Source organism: Canis lupus, chromosome 24, assembly GCF_011100685.1.
Source record: "Canis lupus familiaris isolate Mischka breed German Shepherd chromosome 24, alternate assembly UU_Cfam_GSD_1.0, whole genome shotgun sequence".
Lineage (NCBI taxonomy): Eukaryota > Metazoa > Chordata > Mammalia > Carnivora > Canidae > Canis > Canis lupus.
In genome coordinates, this window is record NC_049245.1 from 37,757,398 (window position 1) to 37,770,862 (window position 13,465).

Genomic DNA, 13,465 nt, shown 5'->3' on the forward strand with positions numbered 1-13,465 from the left:
GTTTTAATATTTGGTAGCCCTATTCCTCTGCATTAGTTCCCTATTGTTTCTGTAACAAATTGCCACCTACTTGGTGGCTTAAAACAACACAGATTTATTATTTTATAGTTCCAGAGGTCAGAAGTCTGAAATGGGTCTCAGGGGGCGACCATCAAGGCGTTGGTGGGGCTATGTTCCTTTCTGGAGACATTTCTGGAGGGTTCCAGCTTCTGGAGGCCCCTGCATTCCTCCCCTCATGATTCGTCCCCCTCGTCCTCCAGTTCCAGAGCCAGCAATGGTGAGTTGAGTTTCTTACTGACAATGACCCCTCTTGCCCCCCACCCCGCCTCCCCTCTTTCATTTTTAAGGACCGTTGTGGTTATGGTGCGCCCTACCAGATAATCTAGGATAATCTCCCCACATCAACATCAACTGATTAGCAACCTTCCATCTGCAACCTTAATTTCTTCTTCTCAGACAATAACCTATTCACAGGCTCTGGGGATTAGGGGACATCGTTGGGGGGATCAGCCTACCACATCCCCCTCATCGCTCCCCCCACCCCCCAGGGTTTTCCTATTTTTGCTCATTAGGTTTTCATTTGAATGGGAGAATTACTCTGGCTAGTTAAAAGCAGAAACAAAAAGCTGTTGAGGTTGTCCTTGGGGTTGCATGAAATCTCTGCGTTAATTTAGGGAGACTGGCATCCTCTCAATCCTGAGTTATCCATGCCAAGACCGGACACGCATTTTCTGCTGTAGATTCCTGTCCTCCAGAGTGTGCAGTTTTCCTCAGGTACATCTCCATCCTCTCTTATTGGGCATGTTCCTGGGTGTTTTTATCTCACACTGTGTCTTCTCACTGGTTGTTGTTTGCATGTAAGTAAACCATTTTATTTCTGGATACAAGAGAGAGAGCGTGTGTGGGTATAGATGAAACAACTGGCAATTTTCAGCACTTTTTACTTTCGTTTAAAATACTTTTATTTAGCGGCACCTGGGTGGCTCAATGGTTGAGCGTCTGCCTTCGGTTCAGGTCGCGATCCTGGGGTCCTGGGATCGAGTCTTGCATCAGGCTCCCTGCATGGAGCCTGCTTCTCCCTCTGCCTGTGTCTCTGCCTCTCTATCTCTCATGAATAAAGAAATAAAACCTTTTAAAAAATAAAATAGAATACTTTTATTTATGTTTGAAATTCTCCATAATAAAAAGTTTTTAAAACTTCATCAATACCTACTATAGGGTGTGTGTATTTGGGCACTGCGGGCACGTTTTAATCAAACAAGTGCCAAATCTTATCAATGTCTTTTCAGCATTAAAAAAAAAAAATCATGATTTTTTTCTCTTTGGATCCATTAAAATTATTAATTATATTAAGTGATTTTCTTTTTGGAAAAAAAAGATTTTATTTGTTTGACAGAGAGAAAGCACAAGCAGGGGGAGCAGCAGAGGGAGAGGGAGAAGCAGACTTCCCACCTAGCAGGGAGCCCAAGGTGGGGCTTCATCCCAGGACCCTGGAATCATGACCTGAGCTGAAGACAAATGCTTAACTGACTGAGCCGCCCAGGCACTCCCTTGTCTAAGAAATTTTCTAATATTGAACTAGCCTTCCTGGAATAAGCCTCATTTGGTTATGCTATATTATTATTTGTTAATGTGTTACTGGATTCTATTTCCTAACGTAATGTTTTTGCATAAATATTCATAAGAGAAAATTTTCGTTTCCTTTTTGTGTAGCTTTTATCCAGCTTTGGCATCAGTGTTACACTTACTTTTGAAGATCATTTGAAGGATGCCTGTGTAGCTCAGTGGTTGAGTGTCTGCCTTTGGCTCAGGGCGTGGCCCTGGGGTTCTGGGATCGAGTCCCGTATCAGGTTCCTCACAGGGAGCCTGCTTCTCCCTCTGCTATGTCTCTACCTCTTTCTGTGTCTCTCATGAATAAATAAATAAAATCTTTTAAAAAAAAAAAAAGATCATTTGAAGGAAGAGAAATTTTTATGTGCTCTCAAGAATTCAAATAATGTTGGAATTTTTTTATTCCTTAAAGATTTTGTAGGATTCCCTTGGGAAACCATTTGTACTTGGTGCTCATGGGGGCATAAATCTTTGATAACTATCTCTGTGTCTCCTGGGGAAATTGGTCGTTTAGATTTTTTTTTTTTTTTGGCATTTTTCCAAGTTATATTTTCCTAGGAAATTGTCCATCATATCCAGGTTTTCACATTTTAAATGTCAAATGTGAGCACAAATATTTTTGGGACTTTGATCTTTTACATTCTTCCGCCTTCTTGCTTATTTCTGTCTACTTGACCTGCTGTGGAATGAGAAGGGTAATTAATATAATTTGGAAATTTTAATTACTCTTTTCAAAACTTTGCTGGTTAATCTTGACATCTTAGTTCACTTGATCTCAGATGCATCTTGGTCTCAAAAATGTTAAAATGTGAATAAAAAGTGTGCTTGAGGATCAAAAAAAATTGTATGTTTACTCTCACAGCTGAATGTTGGGATCTTTCTGCTCTGTTTCAAAGAAATTCCACTGCAGGCCTAGATTGGGATTTTGTTAAATGTACAGATTATTTTAGGAGAGAATTGTTTTATGATGTGGATTCTCCTCCTCATCATTTATTTGCTTCCTCTTCCATATTCTTTCCTAGAGTTTTACAGTGTCCTTCTTCAGGCTCCTGCACATTTTCTGTTAAGTACCTTCCCAGGTATTCTTTTTTTTTTTTTTTTTTTAAGATTCTATTTATTTATTCATGAGAGACACATAGAGAAAGGCAGAGGCATAGGCAGAGGGAGAAGCAGGCTCCCCATGGGGAGCCTGATTCAGGACTCGATCCCAGGACCCTGGGATCACAACCGGAGCTAAAGGCAGACACTCAACCACTGAGCCACCCACATGTCCCCCTAGGTATTGTTCTTTGTTCTCTTAGGAAGGAGTTACTGCAACCATTATATTTCTAACTAGTTATTGTTGGTTATCTTTTGTTGTTTGTTTGTTTTGGTATAAAGTTATTTAACAAATAGCTTGCTCACCACTTCTAATTGGATAATCCTTCCAGAAGGGTAATACAGTGATGATGCTTCCTTTTAGAAAAATGTCACCAGTATTTCATGGTTAAGAATAACTTTTTTCTTTTTTCTTTCTTTTTTTTTTTTTGTTTCATTTAAATTCTAATTATTTAAGTCACCTCTATACCCAGTGAGGGGTTAAACTCACAACCCCGAGATCAAGAGTCACATGCTCCTCCAGCTGAGCCAGTCAGGTGTCCCAAGAATAACTTCTTTAAATAAAACATTTATTTTTCTCATTGCAAATTTAATCTGTGTTCATGGCAGGCAAAACAGAGAAGAAAATTAAAATCACTGCATTACCACCATTTGGAAATAGCCACTGTTAGCATTGTGTGGTGTGTATCCAGAGTTTTCTCTTTAACAAAAGTGAGATCCAACTGGGTAGCCCTACAACTTGCTTTTTTTACTCAACATATTGCAAACAGTTCTTCACCTCATTAAATATTCTACAACTCCTCTTTTATGGCCGCACAAGGTCCTTATATGGACATTGCCTGATTTATCTTATCAGTGCCCCTGTTGTTAGCCATTTACACTATTTCTAATTTTCTCCTATTGTAACTCTTCAAGGATTTGCACACAACCATGATTATTTTCTTACAAAAGTTCTTAGAATTGGAATCTCTGGATCTAGGGTTGGGCACAAATTATAAAATTTTGAAATGGCACCTGGGTGGCTCAGCGGTTTGGTGCCTGCCTTTGGCCCAGAGCATGATCCTGGAGTCTCAGGATCAAGTCCCACATCGGGCTCCCTGCATGGAGCCTGCTTCTCCCTCTGCCTGTGTCTCTGCCTCTCTCTCTGCGTGTGTCTCTCATGAATAAAATAAATAAAATCTTTTTAAAATTTTAAAAATATCTTTTAATATGGTGAGATTTTGATGAGTAGCAACAGATGAGAAAAGGTGAGAATGGAGACAAACGTGAATATAGTATAGAGACAGCCTACTCATTGGTAATCATTGGCAGTCATTAAAAAGCGATCCAAATAAATAAATAAATAAATAAAAATAAAAAGCGATCCCTCACTAGCCCAGATGGCCATCACAGAGGGATACATAAGCAACTGGTGAGACATCCATGCAGTGGAGTAGAACTGGGCCACATAAAGGAATAAAAAATAGATAGATGCCAGGACAGGGAGGATTTGTGAAGACGTTGTGCCATGTGGAAACTCTCATACACAAAAGGTCACATAGTGTATTGATGAATTTCCATGGAAGGTCCAGAACAGACAAATCCGGGGGGACAGGAAGTAGACTAGTGGTTGCTGGGGAGGGGAGGGGGGTTGCAGAGAGGTGGGAGGACTGACAAGTGGCAGCTCAGGAGTGTGGGGCTTCTTCTTTGGGTGATGAAAATGTCCTAAAATCAATTCTGGTGATGGTCACACAACTCTGTAAATCTACTTTAGTATATACCATATACCAATGAATTTAGTATATACCATTTGTACTCTTTAAATACATGAATGGAACGGTATGTGAATTATAGCTCAATAAAGCTATTAAAAAGTGATTCACAAACCTCATTCATTCAAAATGTATCAACTGGGGATCCCTGGGTGGCGCAGCGGTTTAGCGCCTGCCTTTGGCCCAGGGCGCGATCCTGGAGTCCCGGGATCGAGTCCCACGTCGGGCTCCCGGCATGGAGTCTGCGTCTCCCTCCTCCTGTGTCTCTGCCTCTCTCTCTCTCTCTATGTCTATCATAAATAAATAAATAAATCTTAAAAAAAAAAACAAATGTATCAACTGTCTACAATACAGGACTTCATGGCAGGTGGCAAGGTCATAGCAGTGAACAAGAAAACACGGTTCCTGTCCACATGGAGCTAAATATTCTAGTGGACTTGATATCACACTACATCCTTGGGGGAAAAGTTAAAAGAAAATGCTTGAAAGAAGAAACATTTTGAGACTATCAGAAATCCTGTGAGCTTCTAGTTCATGTGGTTTGACGAGTAGCTGTCTCTGGGTCACAGAACAGAACTGCTGCTCCTAATCTCTCTAACAAAATCCCGAGGCGGTTGTCATTCATCTGCTACATTCCAGTTTGATAAGCATGGATCTACAGGTCGACCTTTTGTCCTAAGCAGAAGGCCCGTCCACATTACCCCCATGTCAATCCTCTATCCAAAGCAGAAACCCCACCTATACTATCCCTAAGTGCCAGGGACAGGCACAGGGAGGTGGCAGTCCCACAGTTTGAATGGCCCCATTGGTGGGGACTCACTACTTGGAGAACCGGCCAAATCATTTAGGTAAGCCCCACTTTTAGAAACTTCTCCCCCCATTTTCAAGTGGAGCCGGTCCCCCCGCCCCCCGCCTGGCCCTTGTTTCCTACTGCTCCATGACAAATCCCCATAATCGTAGAGGCTTGAAACAACACACATGGGTTATCTCACTTTCCGTGGGGCAGGAGTCAGAATAGAGGGGTTACCTGGGTCCTTGACTCGGGCTCTCTGGAGCCTGGGTCGGCATCCGAGTGCATTCAGGCTGTAGTGCCCGCAGTCACAGGTCTAGAGTGCTGGCCTTCTAGGGGCCCCTGCAGTCCCCTGCCCCCTGGCCTCGACAGGCCCTGTGCAGCATGGCTGCTTGCCTTCTTCCAGGTCAGCAGGAGCCTCTCTCTCCTGCCTCTCTTATCTCTGACCTCTAAACTCTCCTACATGGGACACCTGACTGGCTCAGCGGTTGAGGGTCTGCCTTTGGTGCAGGGTGTGATCCCCGGCCCGGGGATCGAGTCCCACATTGGGCTTCCTGCAAGGAGCCTACTTCTCCCTCTGCCTCTCTCTCTGTGTGTATGTGTCTCTCTCAAGAATAAATAAATAAAAATCTTTTAAAAATAAATAAATAAATAGGGCAGGCTGGGTGACTCAGCGGTTTAGCGCTGCCTTCGGCCCAGGGCATAATCCTGGAGACCTGGGATCGAGTCCCACATTGGGCTCCCTGCATGGAGCCTGCTTCTCCCTCTGCCTGTGTCTCTACCTCTCTCTCTCTCTCTCTCTCTGTATCTCATGAATAAATACATAAAATCTTTAAAAAAATAATTAAAAGAAAATAATAAAAATAAATAAATAAATTATCCTATAGGATCCTCCTGATTAGGGCAGGCCCACCCAGGATAATCTCCCTTTGATGAACTCAAGGCCAACCAATCAGTGGCCTAGCCACAGGAGTGCTAGCCCATGGTTTGCACCGATCCCACCCACACGTGGGGATCACCCAGGGTGCAGACACCTGCGGCGGGAGCCTTGGGAGCCTTGGGAGCCTTGGGAGCCTTGGGAGCCTTGGGGCCCACCCGGGGCTCAGCCTCCCGCGGCTGCTGCGCAGTGCCAGCACCAGAGGGCGCCGTTGACACGGTGGCGGCCCCGTGCTTTGCAGCCCCGCGGGTGGGGTTCCTCTGGCTTTGTGTCTCTCTGGCCTCCACCGACTCCTTCCACGTGATCTTCCTCTTGCTAATCCAGGCTTTCTCCGGGCAAAACAGCTCCAGCTCCTTCTACTGGCATCACATGACAGGACTTTCTATTCGGGTTGTCTCAAGCAAGATTTATCAGGGGCCTACGGTGACAAACACCTTGCTTGGTGGTTATCTGCCCATATCCCTTGCCCTCCCTTGGAAACACCCTGGTTTAAAGACCTTAGTTCTGCTTACAGTGTAGCATTTATTGAGCGTTTACTGCATGCCAGACCCTGACGCAGTTTTCATAGATGAGCTCATTGAATCTTTGCAGCAGTGGGAAGTTGTAGCGTGCCCCTCTGCAGAGGAGGAAACTCCAGCACAGAGGAGTTAAGAAACTCCACGAGGTCACACAGCTTTTATGTGGGGACCCAGCATTTGAGGCCGGACAGTTTGCCCCTGAGGGCTGTGCAGTGAGCCACCACACATCGCTGCCCCCTACCCAGCAGGGCCCTCTGGGAGCCAGAGGATATTCCACTTTTAGCTATTCGCTTTGCATTTTTCAGAAAAGCATCCTCTTTCTCATTTGCTTTTTAGCAGGTGTGTTATTTCACTGCCTTAAGTTAAACTCCAAGTTAATTAAAAAAAAAAAAAAATCCCTGTTTGTCATGTGAGCTCCTGAAGACAGGGTTTCCCATGTGGTCACTAAAAGAAATGTGCCTTTTCCCCCTGAAATTTTATTGTCTTTACCTTTGGCCCTTGTTAAAACCAGAGCCTCCACCCCCCCACGCCTTTCAGCTTTTTTGTTTGTTGCTGAAATGACTTCAGTTTCATATAGAAACTCCCTTTGGAGTACCTACTGTATGCACAGCATCTCCTTTATGGAGTACCTACAGTATGCACAGTGCTGTGCCACATACTCCAAGGACAGAAAGGGACCTTTGGATCCTACTGAACAGAGATACACGTTCCTTAAACAGAAAAGCAAATATATTCAGATGTCCCAAATAGTCTAGGGGATACTGTTTTTGCCAGGGCACTTAATTTTCTAACATCTGCTGTGCTCTAATCCATCTCCACATGCCATCCAAGAAAGCCTGCGTGTCCAAACCGCAGCTCCACTTCACCATGACACGCATGGGCCTGGGCCATTGAGCCTCAGTTTCCCCAAACGTGAAATAGGAAAATGAGTCCACGGTCCCTGTTTTGTAATTTTGAAATCCAAGAAACTCTAAAAACCATGAGCTCTGCCCCCCATCCCCGCCCCCAAATCAGTCCCCCAAATCAGCCAAAACCTGAGCTGAAGTGACATGAGGTTTATCTAAGGCCTTTATTCAGCTCACTTGAGGTGAAAATTCACACATTTTGCTGAGAAATGCCAAGCGTGATAACTGGGGTGCTGCCCCAGGTCGCCTTGGAGTCGCTACCTGAGATGTTGGATGTGCTCTGCGTTAGCATCCTGAAACCCACCGAGAGCTCATCCTGATGCCCTGGGGCTTTAGCACCCGGGCGGTGAGGCTGTAATAGCTGGAGTGCTCCCGAGGCTGTGAGCACTGGATGAGAAGTCACAGGTCACACCTCAGGGACCCAAGTCCTGCACTTTGGACCTCCTCGCACCGGGCCGCATCCTGCATCCTCTCCTGTTGAGATGGAGGCGGAGAAAACGACCCGGGACCCCCATCTCAGTAGTTGGAAGCGGGGGAACTCTCACTCCTCCAAACCCGTGATTCTCTGGCTTCTCAAATCCAGGGTGGCTCCAGCTGTAAAGCTCCATGTTGACATGCACAGAGCAGTTTGAACTCTGACCCTTGCCTCCAAAGCTGTGAGACCCTTTGTGTAGCTGTGTTCTGGAAGGGAAAGAGGTAGTAGTGGGGGGGGGAAACCCTATCAAATTACTGCTGAGAATTAGAAGCTTTCCTCTGCAGGGAAAGAATGGAAATGTGCTGCTGCTGTTTCCTGCCACTCTAGAGAGAGAATTTAAAAAACTGGTTTTTCACTGTGCTTCTTTGAAGAGGGCTTGTGCTCTAAGTTATTTTGCTAGTGGGAAACACAGATGCTAAGCAGGAGAGTGACTTCAAATTTTAGATATATGTGTTTACTGAGGACTTCCTATGTGCAAAGCCAGCCTGCTGGACCCCTACAGAAAAAAAAAAGGAAGAAAAGAAAGAAAGGAAGAAAGGAAGAAAGGAAGAAAGGAAGAAAGGAAGAAAGAAAGAAAGAAAGAAAGAAAGAAAGAAAGAAAGAAAGAAAGAAAAGAAGAAAGAGAAAGAAAAGGAAAAGAAATGCATGAGACATATTCTCTGCCTTCCAGGGATTTGCTGTCTGGGGTAGATTTACAGCAGCTTAGAAGGTAGAAGGCCTCAGAAGGCAAGCGGAAAGGGCACGTCGGCTTGAAGGGCCCTTGGCGGCTGGCGGAGGGCAGGGGAACAGCTCAGGGCAGCTAGGGCATTGCAGACTGGAAATGCTGGATGTAGATATGGGGCCTAGCAGCCATGGTGGCATGTCCAGGGGGCCCCGGGGTCTGAAACCCAGACATCTTCAGGGACCAACAGGTCAGTAAGAGCCTGGGGTTGGGCTCAGAAGACTGGCAGCCTGGGCAACTCCTTTGCTCACCAAGTATTGCCAAGCCTCAGTGCAGGTTCATGGTTTCCTGATCCTTCCTTTCTCTTCCAGAGAAGCCAGGATGCATGTCCATGTGAACTATAAAAGACCACGCATTGGGGCGCCTGGGTGGCACAGTCGGTGAGGCGTCCGACTCCTGGTTTTGGCTCTGATGGTGAGCTTTGGGCCTGGGATCGAGCCTCACGTTGCACTCTGTGCTCAGCACAGAGTCTGCTTGGGCCTCTCTCTTTCTCTCTCCCTTCTCTCTCTGCCCCTCCTCTCTGCGCTCACACTCTCTCAAATAAATAAATACATCTTAAAAAAATAAAAGTCTACCATATTAAAAGATAACACATATTTAAATGTGATGTTATCCAAACCAAACACATTGCACACATCTTCGTGCATTCAGGCTGCTGTAACAAATCCCACAGCTGTGACTTATAAACATTTATTTCTCATGGTTCTGGAGGCTGGAAAGTCCAAGATCAAGGCACCAGCAGACTTGGCGTCTGGTGATAGCCTGGTTCCAGGTTGTGGACTGTCAACTTCTCACTGTGTCCTCATGTGGTGGAAGGGGCAGGGGAGCTCTCTGGGGCCTCTTTTATAAGGGCACTAATCCCATTCACAAGGACTCTATTCTCATGACCTGATCACCTCCCTGAGGCTCCACCTCCCAACCTTGGGGGTTAGGTTCAACGAAAGAATTTGGGGAGGGACACATTCAGTCTATAGCAGCAGCAAGCTACATGGCAGGGCCGTGACTCAGGTGAGGCAAGCAAGACGCCCAGGGCACACACTGTGCGGAGACCCTGAGAGTGAGGTCCCCTTATAGTTTGTACTCCACCTGCCTCTCTTGCCTCATCCGAGTCCTGGCCCCGCTCGAAGGGCTCCTCATTTGTAATTTAGGGTTCAAAGAGAAAAGAACTGAAAACAGACTGGCAAAGTAAGGCCAGGCGGTGTGGTTCAAAAACTTCACTCGGTGGGCACTGGGGAGCCACTGAAGGTTTATGAGCAAGAATGGAGATGACTAGAATGCGCTCTAGTGGGAGGGCCGTGAAGAGGGTGGGTTAGCACAGGGGCAGGGTAGCAAGGCTTTCCTGGTAGGCCATGCTACAGGTACTGAGGCCTCCACAGAAAGCAAAAAGGATTATCTCGTAGGAGGCAGTAGGGTGTGAGAAGCAGGTTGGGAGTTAGGTTCTGGAATCAGGCTGCCCCAGTTTATATCCCGGCTCTTGCATGTGGTTATGATGCTGGGCAAACAATAGCAATTTAACCCCTCTGTCTCTATCAGTCTCTTCATCCGTAAAATGGGCTCCCAGGAAGGCCTGCTTGCCTCCCAGGGTGTGGTGGAGGTTCAGCAAGGCCACCTCTGTGAACAGGGCCTGGCACATGGTAAGCGCTCAAGACACAGTAGGCACATGAGGACTGTCATCAATACGGAGGGACCCTAGGGTCACCAGCGCCCACAGAGTGAAGCAAGCCCTGGAACAATACAGATTAGAATCACTCGGGGTGGGGGGGGGGGGCTCCTTTAAACATCTCCAAACCAAGCCTCACCCCAGACCAATCAAATCACAATCTCTGGGGGTGGGGACTGGGCATCAGTATTTTCTGGAAGCTTCCCAGGAGTTTCCAATGTGCAGCCAAGCTTGGGAACCATTGCTAATCTAGAACTTTGTATGCCTGAGGCCTGAACTGGGAGAACTGACCTTGGAAAGACACACACAGGCAACCATTTTGTAGCTGGAGGTGAAGCCTGATGGGGGTGGGGGGTGGAAGACTATGTGACCTCGGGGCCCAGCTAGGGGCTGCTACTCTGGCTCCAGGGGGCCTTGCCCCCCGCCTGGCAGCCATTGGCACCCCCACCCCCAGGCTGCAGAGAGCCCGCAGCCTGCACCCGCGGAGGCCTCCGGAGCAGGAGACCTGAGCCGCAGCTCTGAGCCCAGCTTGGGCACCAGAGGGAGCTCGTGGGGACACGCCACAGCTCCATCCCTGCAGCTGGTTCAAACTGGTTTGGGCAGGGTGCGGCCCTGGCAGGCTGCATGCCAGGCCTTAGGCTTGCTGCCTGCCCCTGGGTCTCCCCAAGAGCTGGAGACTGGGGGTAGGGCGCTGGGGCACAGCCAAGCGCCACAGAGAGGCCAGGAGATTTTTACACATTCAATCCTCTTTGTTCAAAACCATGGATGTGGCCTCCTACGGGGGTCCCTGGGTAATGCCCACAGCAAGTGGGAGCCCCTAAGTGGGGGTCGTTCTCAGACTTTGGTATGCATCGGAATCAACTGCTGAGCTGTTAAGAGGCAGATGCCTAGCTCCCCAGAGATTCTGATTCAGAAAGTTGGGGGAGGGCTCCGGGCATCTGTATTTTTAGCAAAATGTTTCTAAGGCATAATCACACATTTAAGGGAAAAAAAAAAAAAACAACAACCTGACAGCAAAATGACTGTTGGCTAGCCTGCTGAGCCCAGGGAAGAGAGGCTTGTGAAGAGCACAGATCCTTCCCCAGGCACCCCATCTCCAGGGCAAGGGGGTCTGAGCAATCTGCACATTGAGATAATATCCCAGGCCTTTCCTTTGTTTTGCTTTTCATGAGTCATTTTGGGCATTCAATAGGCTTAACTATGATAACAAACCTCAGCAGACGAAATAAAACGTTACAAATATCATTGAAAACCCGTTCATCACCCCCTCCCGCCCCCCTCCCCCCAACTTTCCTGAACGCAGCCTGCGATGTTCCCAGGCGCAGCATTATACTTTTACTCCATATGGCTGTATCCATACACAATATAGAGTGTGGTTTTGCATGTTTTTAAAACTTTATGTTAATGGCAGCATGCCCTACGGAGCCTTCTGCAACTTGTCTTTTTTTTTTTTTTTTCTTCTTAGCATTATGTTTATGAGGCTCATCCACCAGGGGAAGTTTGCTGTGCTCGGGCCTGTTGGGCTCAACTGAAGCCAGATCTGGACTTTTCTGAGGGAGGGTCCCAGCCCACCTGCAGGGCTGAGGGTCTGGCCTTGGTTCCTGGGTGTCTGTGTGATGAGAGAAAGGGAAATCACGACAGTCATGAGTGGCCAAGTTCAGGTTCCCTGGGTTCCTATCAAATCCTTTAACCAGCCACCTGTGGCCCAAATCTTTGCCAAGATTTTTTTTCCAGAAAGCGACGGTGACCTAGAGGCCTGTTTGGGCAGAGATGTGGAGAAATTAGCAGGACGCGGATGTGGAAGTGGGCATCGTGCAGCGACGGATCACCCACAGGACAGGTCGAGCATGACCCCCCTGCCTCGGGTTATCCGCTAAACTCTACATTTAGATTTAAGCGGGGGGGGGGGGGGGCGGGGTGTTATCGCGTGTATTTATTTACAACCCTCAGCCCAGCCTGATGTTGTTACACGAATGCAACATTAAAAAAAAAAAAAAAAGATGTCATGGGAAAAATAAGAACTCTAGACTTCCCTATACCTTTACACTGTTTTTAGGATTTTCCTTGTTAGCATTGTTTTGGGGGATGCACCCCGCCGTCTTCAGCCTCCAGAGGGTCTACACAAGCCTCCCAGGGGTGTGTTTGCAGGGGGGGGGGGGGTCGGTGGTGACACACTTGGAGCGCTTGAGACTTCCCTGGGGAGTTTATTTTAAAAGCTGCCCATGGGACGATAAGGACCGCTGCACCCGGTTTCCCTAATTTGCAGGACTGTCCGCCTGGCGCACGCGAGATGCTGGAGTTAGGGCGGCCCTGGGGGCGGGGGCTTTGGGCTCCAAGCGAGAGGATCCCCGGGACGGCCGCGCTCCGTCCGAGGCCCGGGCCCCACCCCCGGGGATTCGGGGATTCGGGGATTCGGGGATTCGGGCTGGAGCGGCCGGGGCGGTCCGGGGCGGCGGGGCCGGGCCCGTGGCTCCGCCCTCATCCCGACGGAGAGGGGCGGGGGGCTCTGCCGGCGGGTCCCGCGCTCCGGGGTACGCGCGAATCGCCCCGCGAGCTCCAAAAGGTGCGGCGGCCCAGGCCCGTGCGCGCGGGGCTCTGGAAGTTGCAAGAGCCCCAGGTGCTGCCGGGCGGGCGTGCGAGCAGCTCCGCCTCTGCCAGGTGGAGCGAGGCCGGGCGCGCACACCGCGCGCCGCCACTGGGTGGCGCTGCCCGCTCGGCCCGGCGCTCGCCGAGGGCGCGCACCTGCCCCGCCTCCTCCAGGCGGGCCGCGGGGCATGCAGCGGGGCGGGGGCGGGGCTCCGAGGCCGGCTCCCCCGCAGCCGCCGCCCGCTCGACCCCGCCGCGCTCCTGATGCTGCTGGTGGACGCCGACCGGCCGGAGCCCGTGCGCAGCGGGGCGCGCGAGCTCGCGCTCTTCCTGACCCCGGAGCCCGGGGCGGAGGTAGGGCGGGCGCGGGACGCAGGTGGGGGAGGCGGGGGGGGCTGCACCCCGGGGCAGGA

At 48.9% G+C, this 13,465-nt stretch overlaps 1 protein-coding gene across 1 annotated transcript in view; it reads left to right on the forward strand.

Moving 5' to 3' along the window:
- Positions 1-13,240: 13,240 nt before the first annotated feature.
- Positions 13,241-13,465, forward strand: part of BCAS4 (breast carcinoma amplified sequence 4) — a 55,683-nt gene continuing 55,458 nt past the window's right edge. The window contains 2 exon segments of the mRNA XM_038572596.1: positions 13,241-13,272; positions 13,274-13,406. Coding sequence (XP_038428524.1) covers positions 13,241-13,272; positions 13,274-13,406 — 165 coding nt within the window.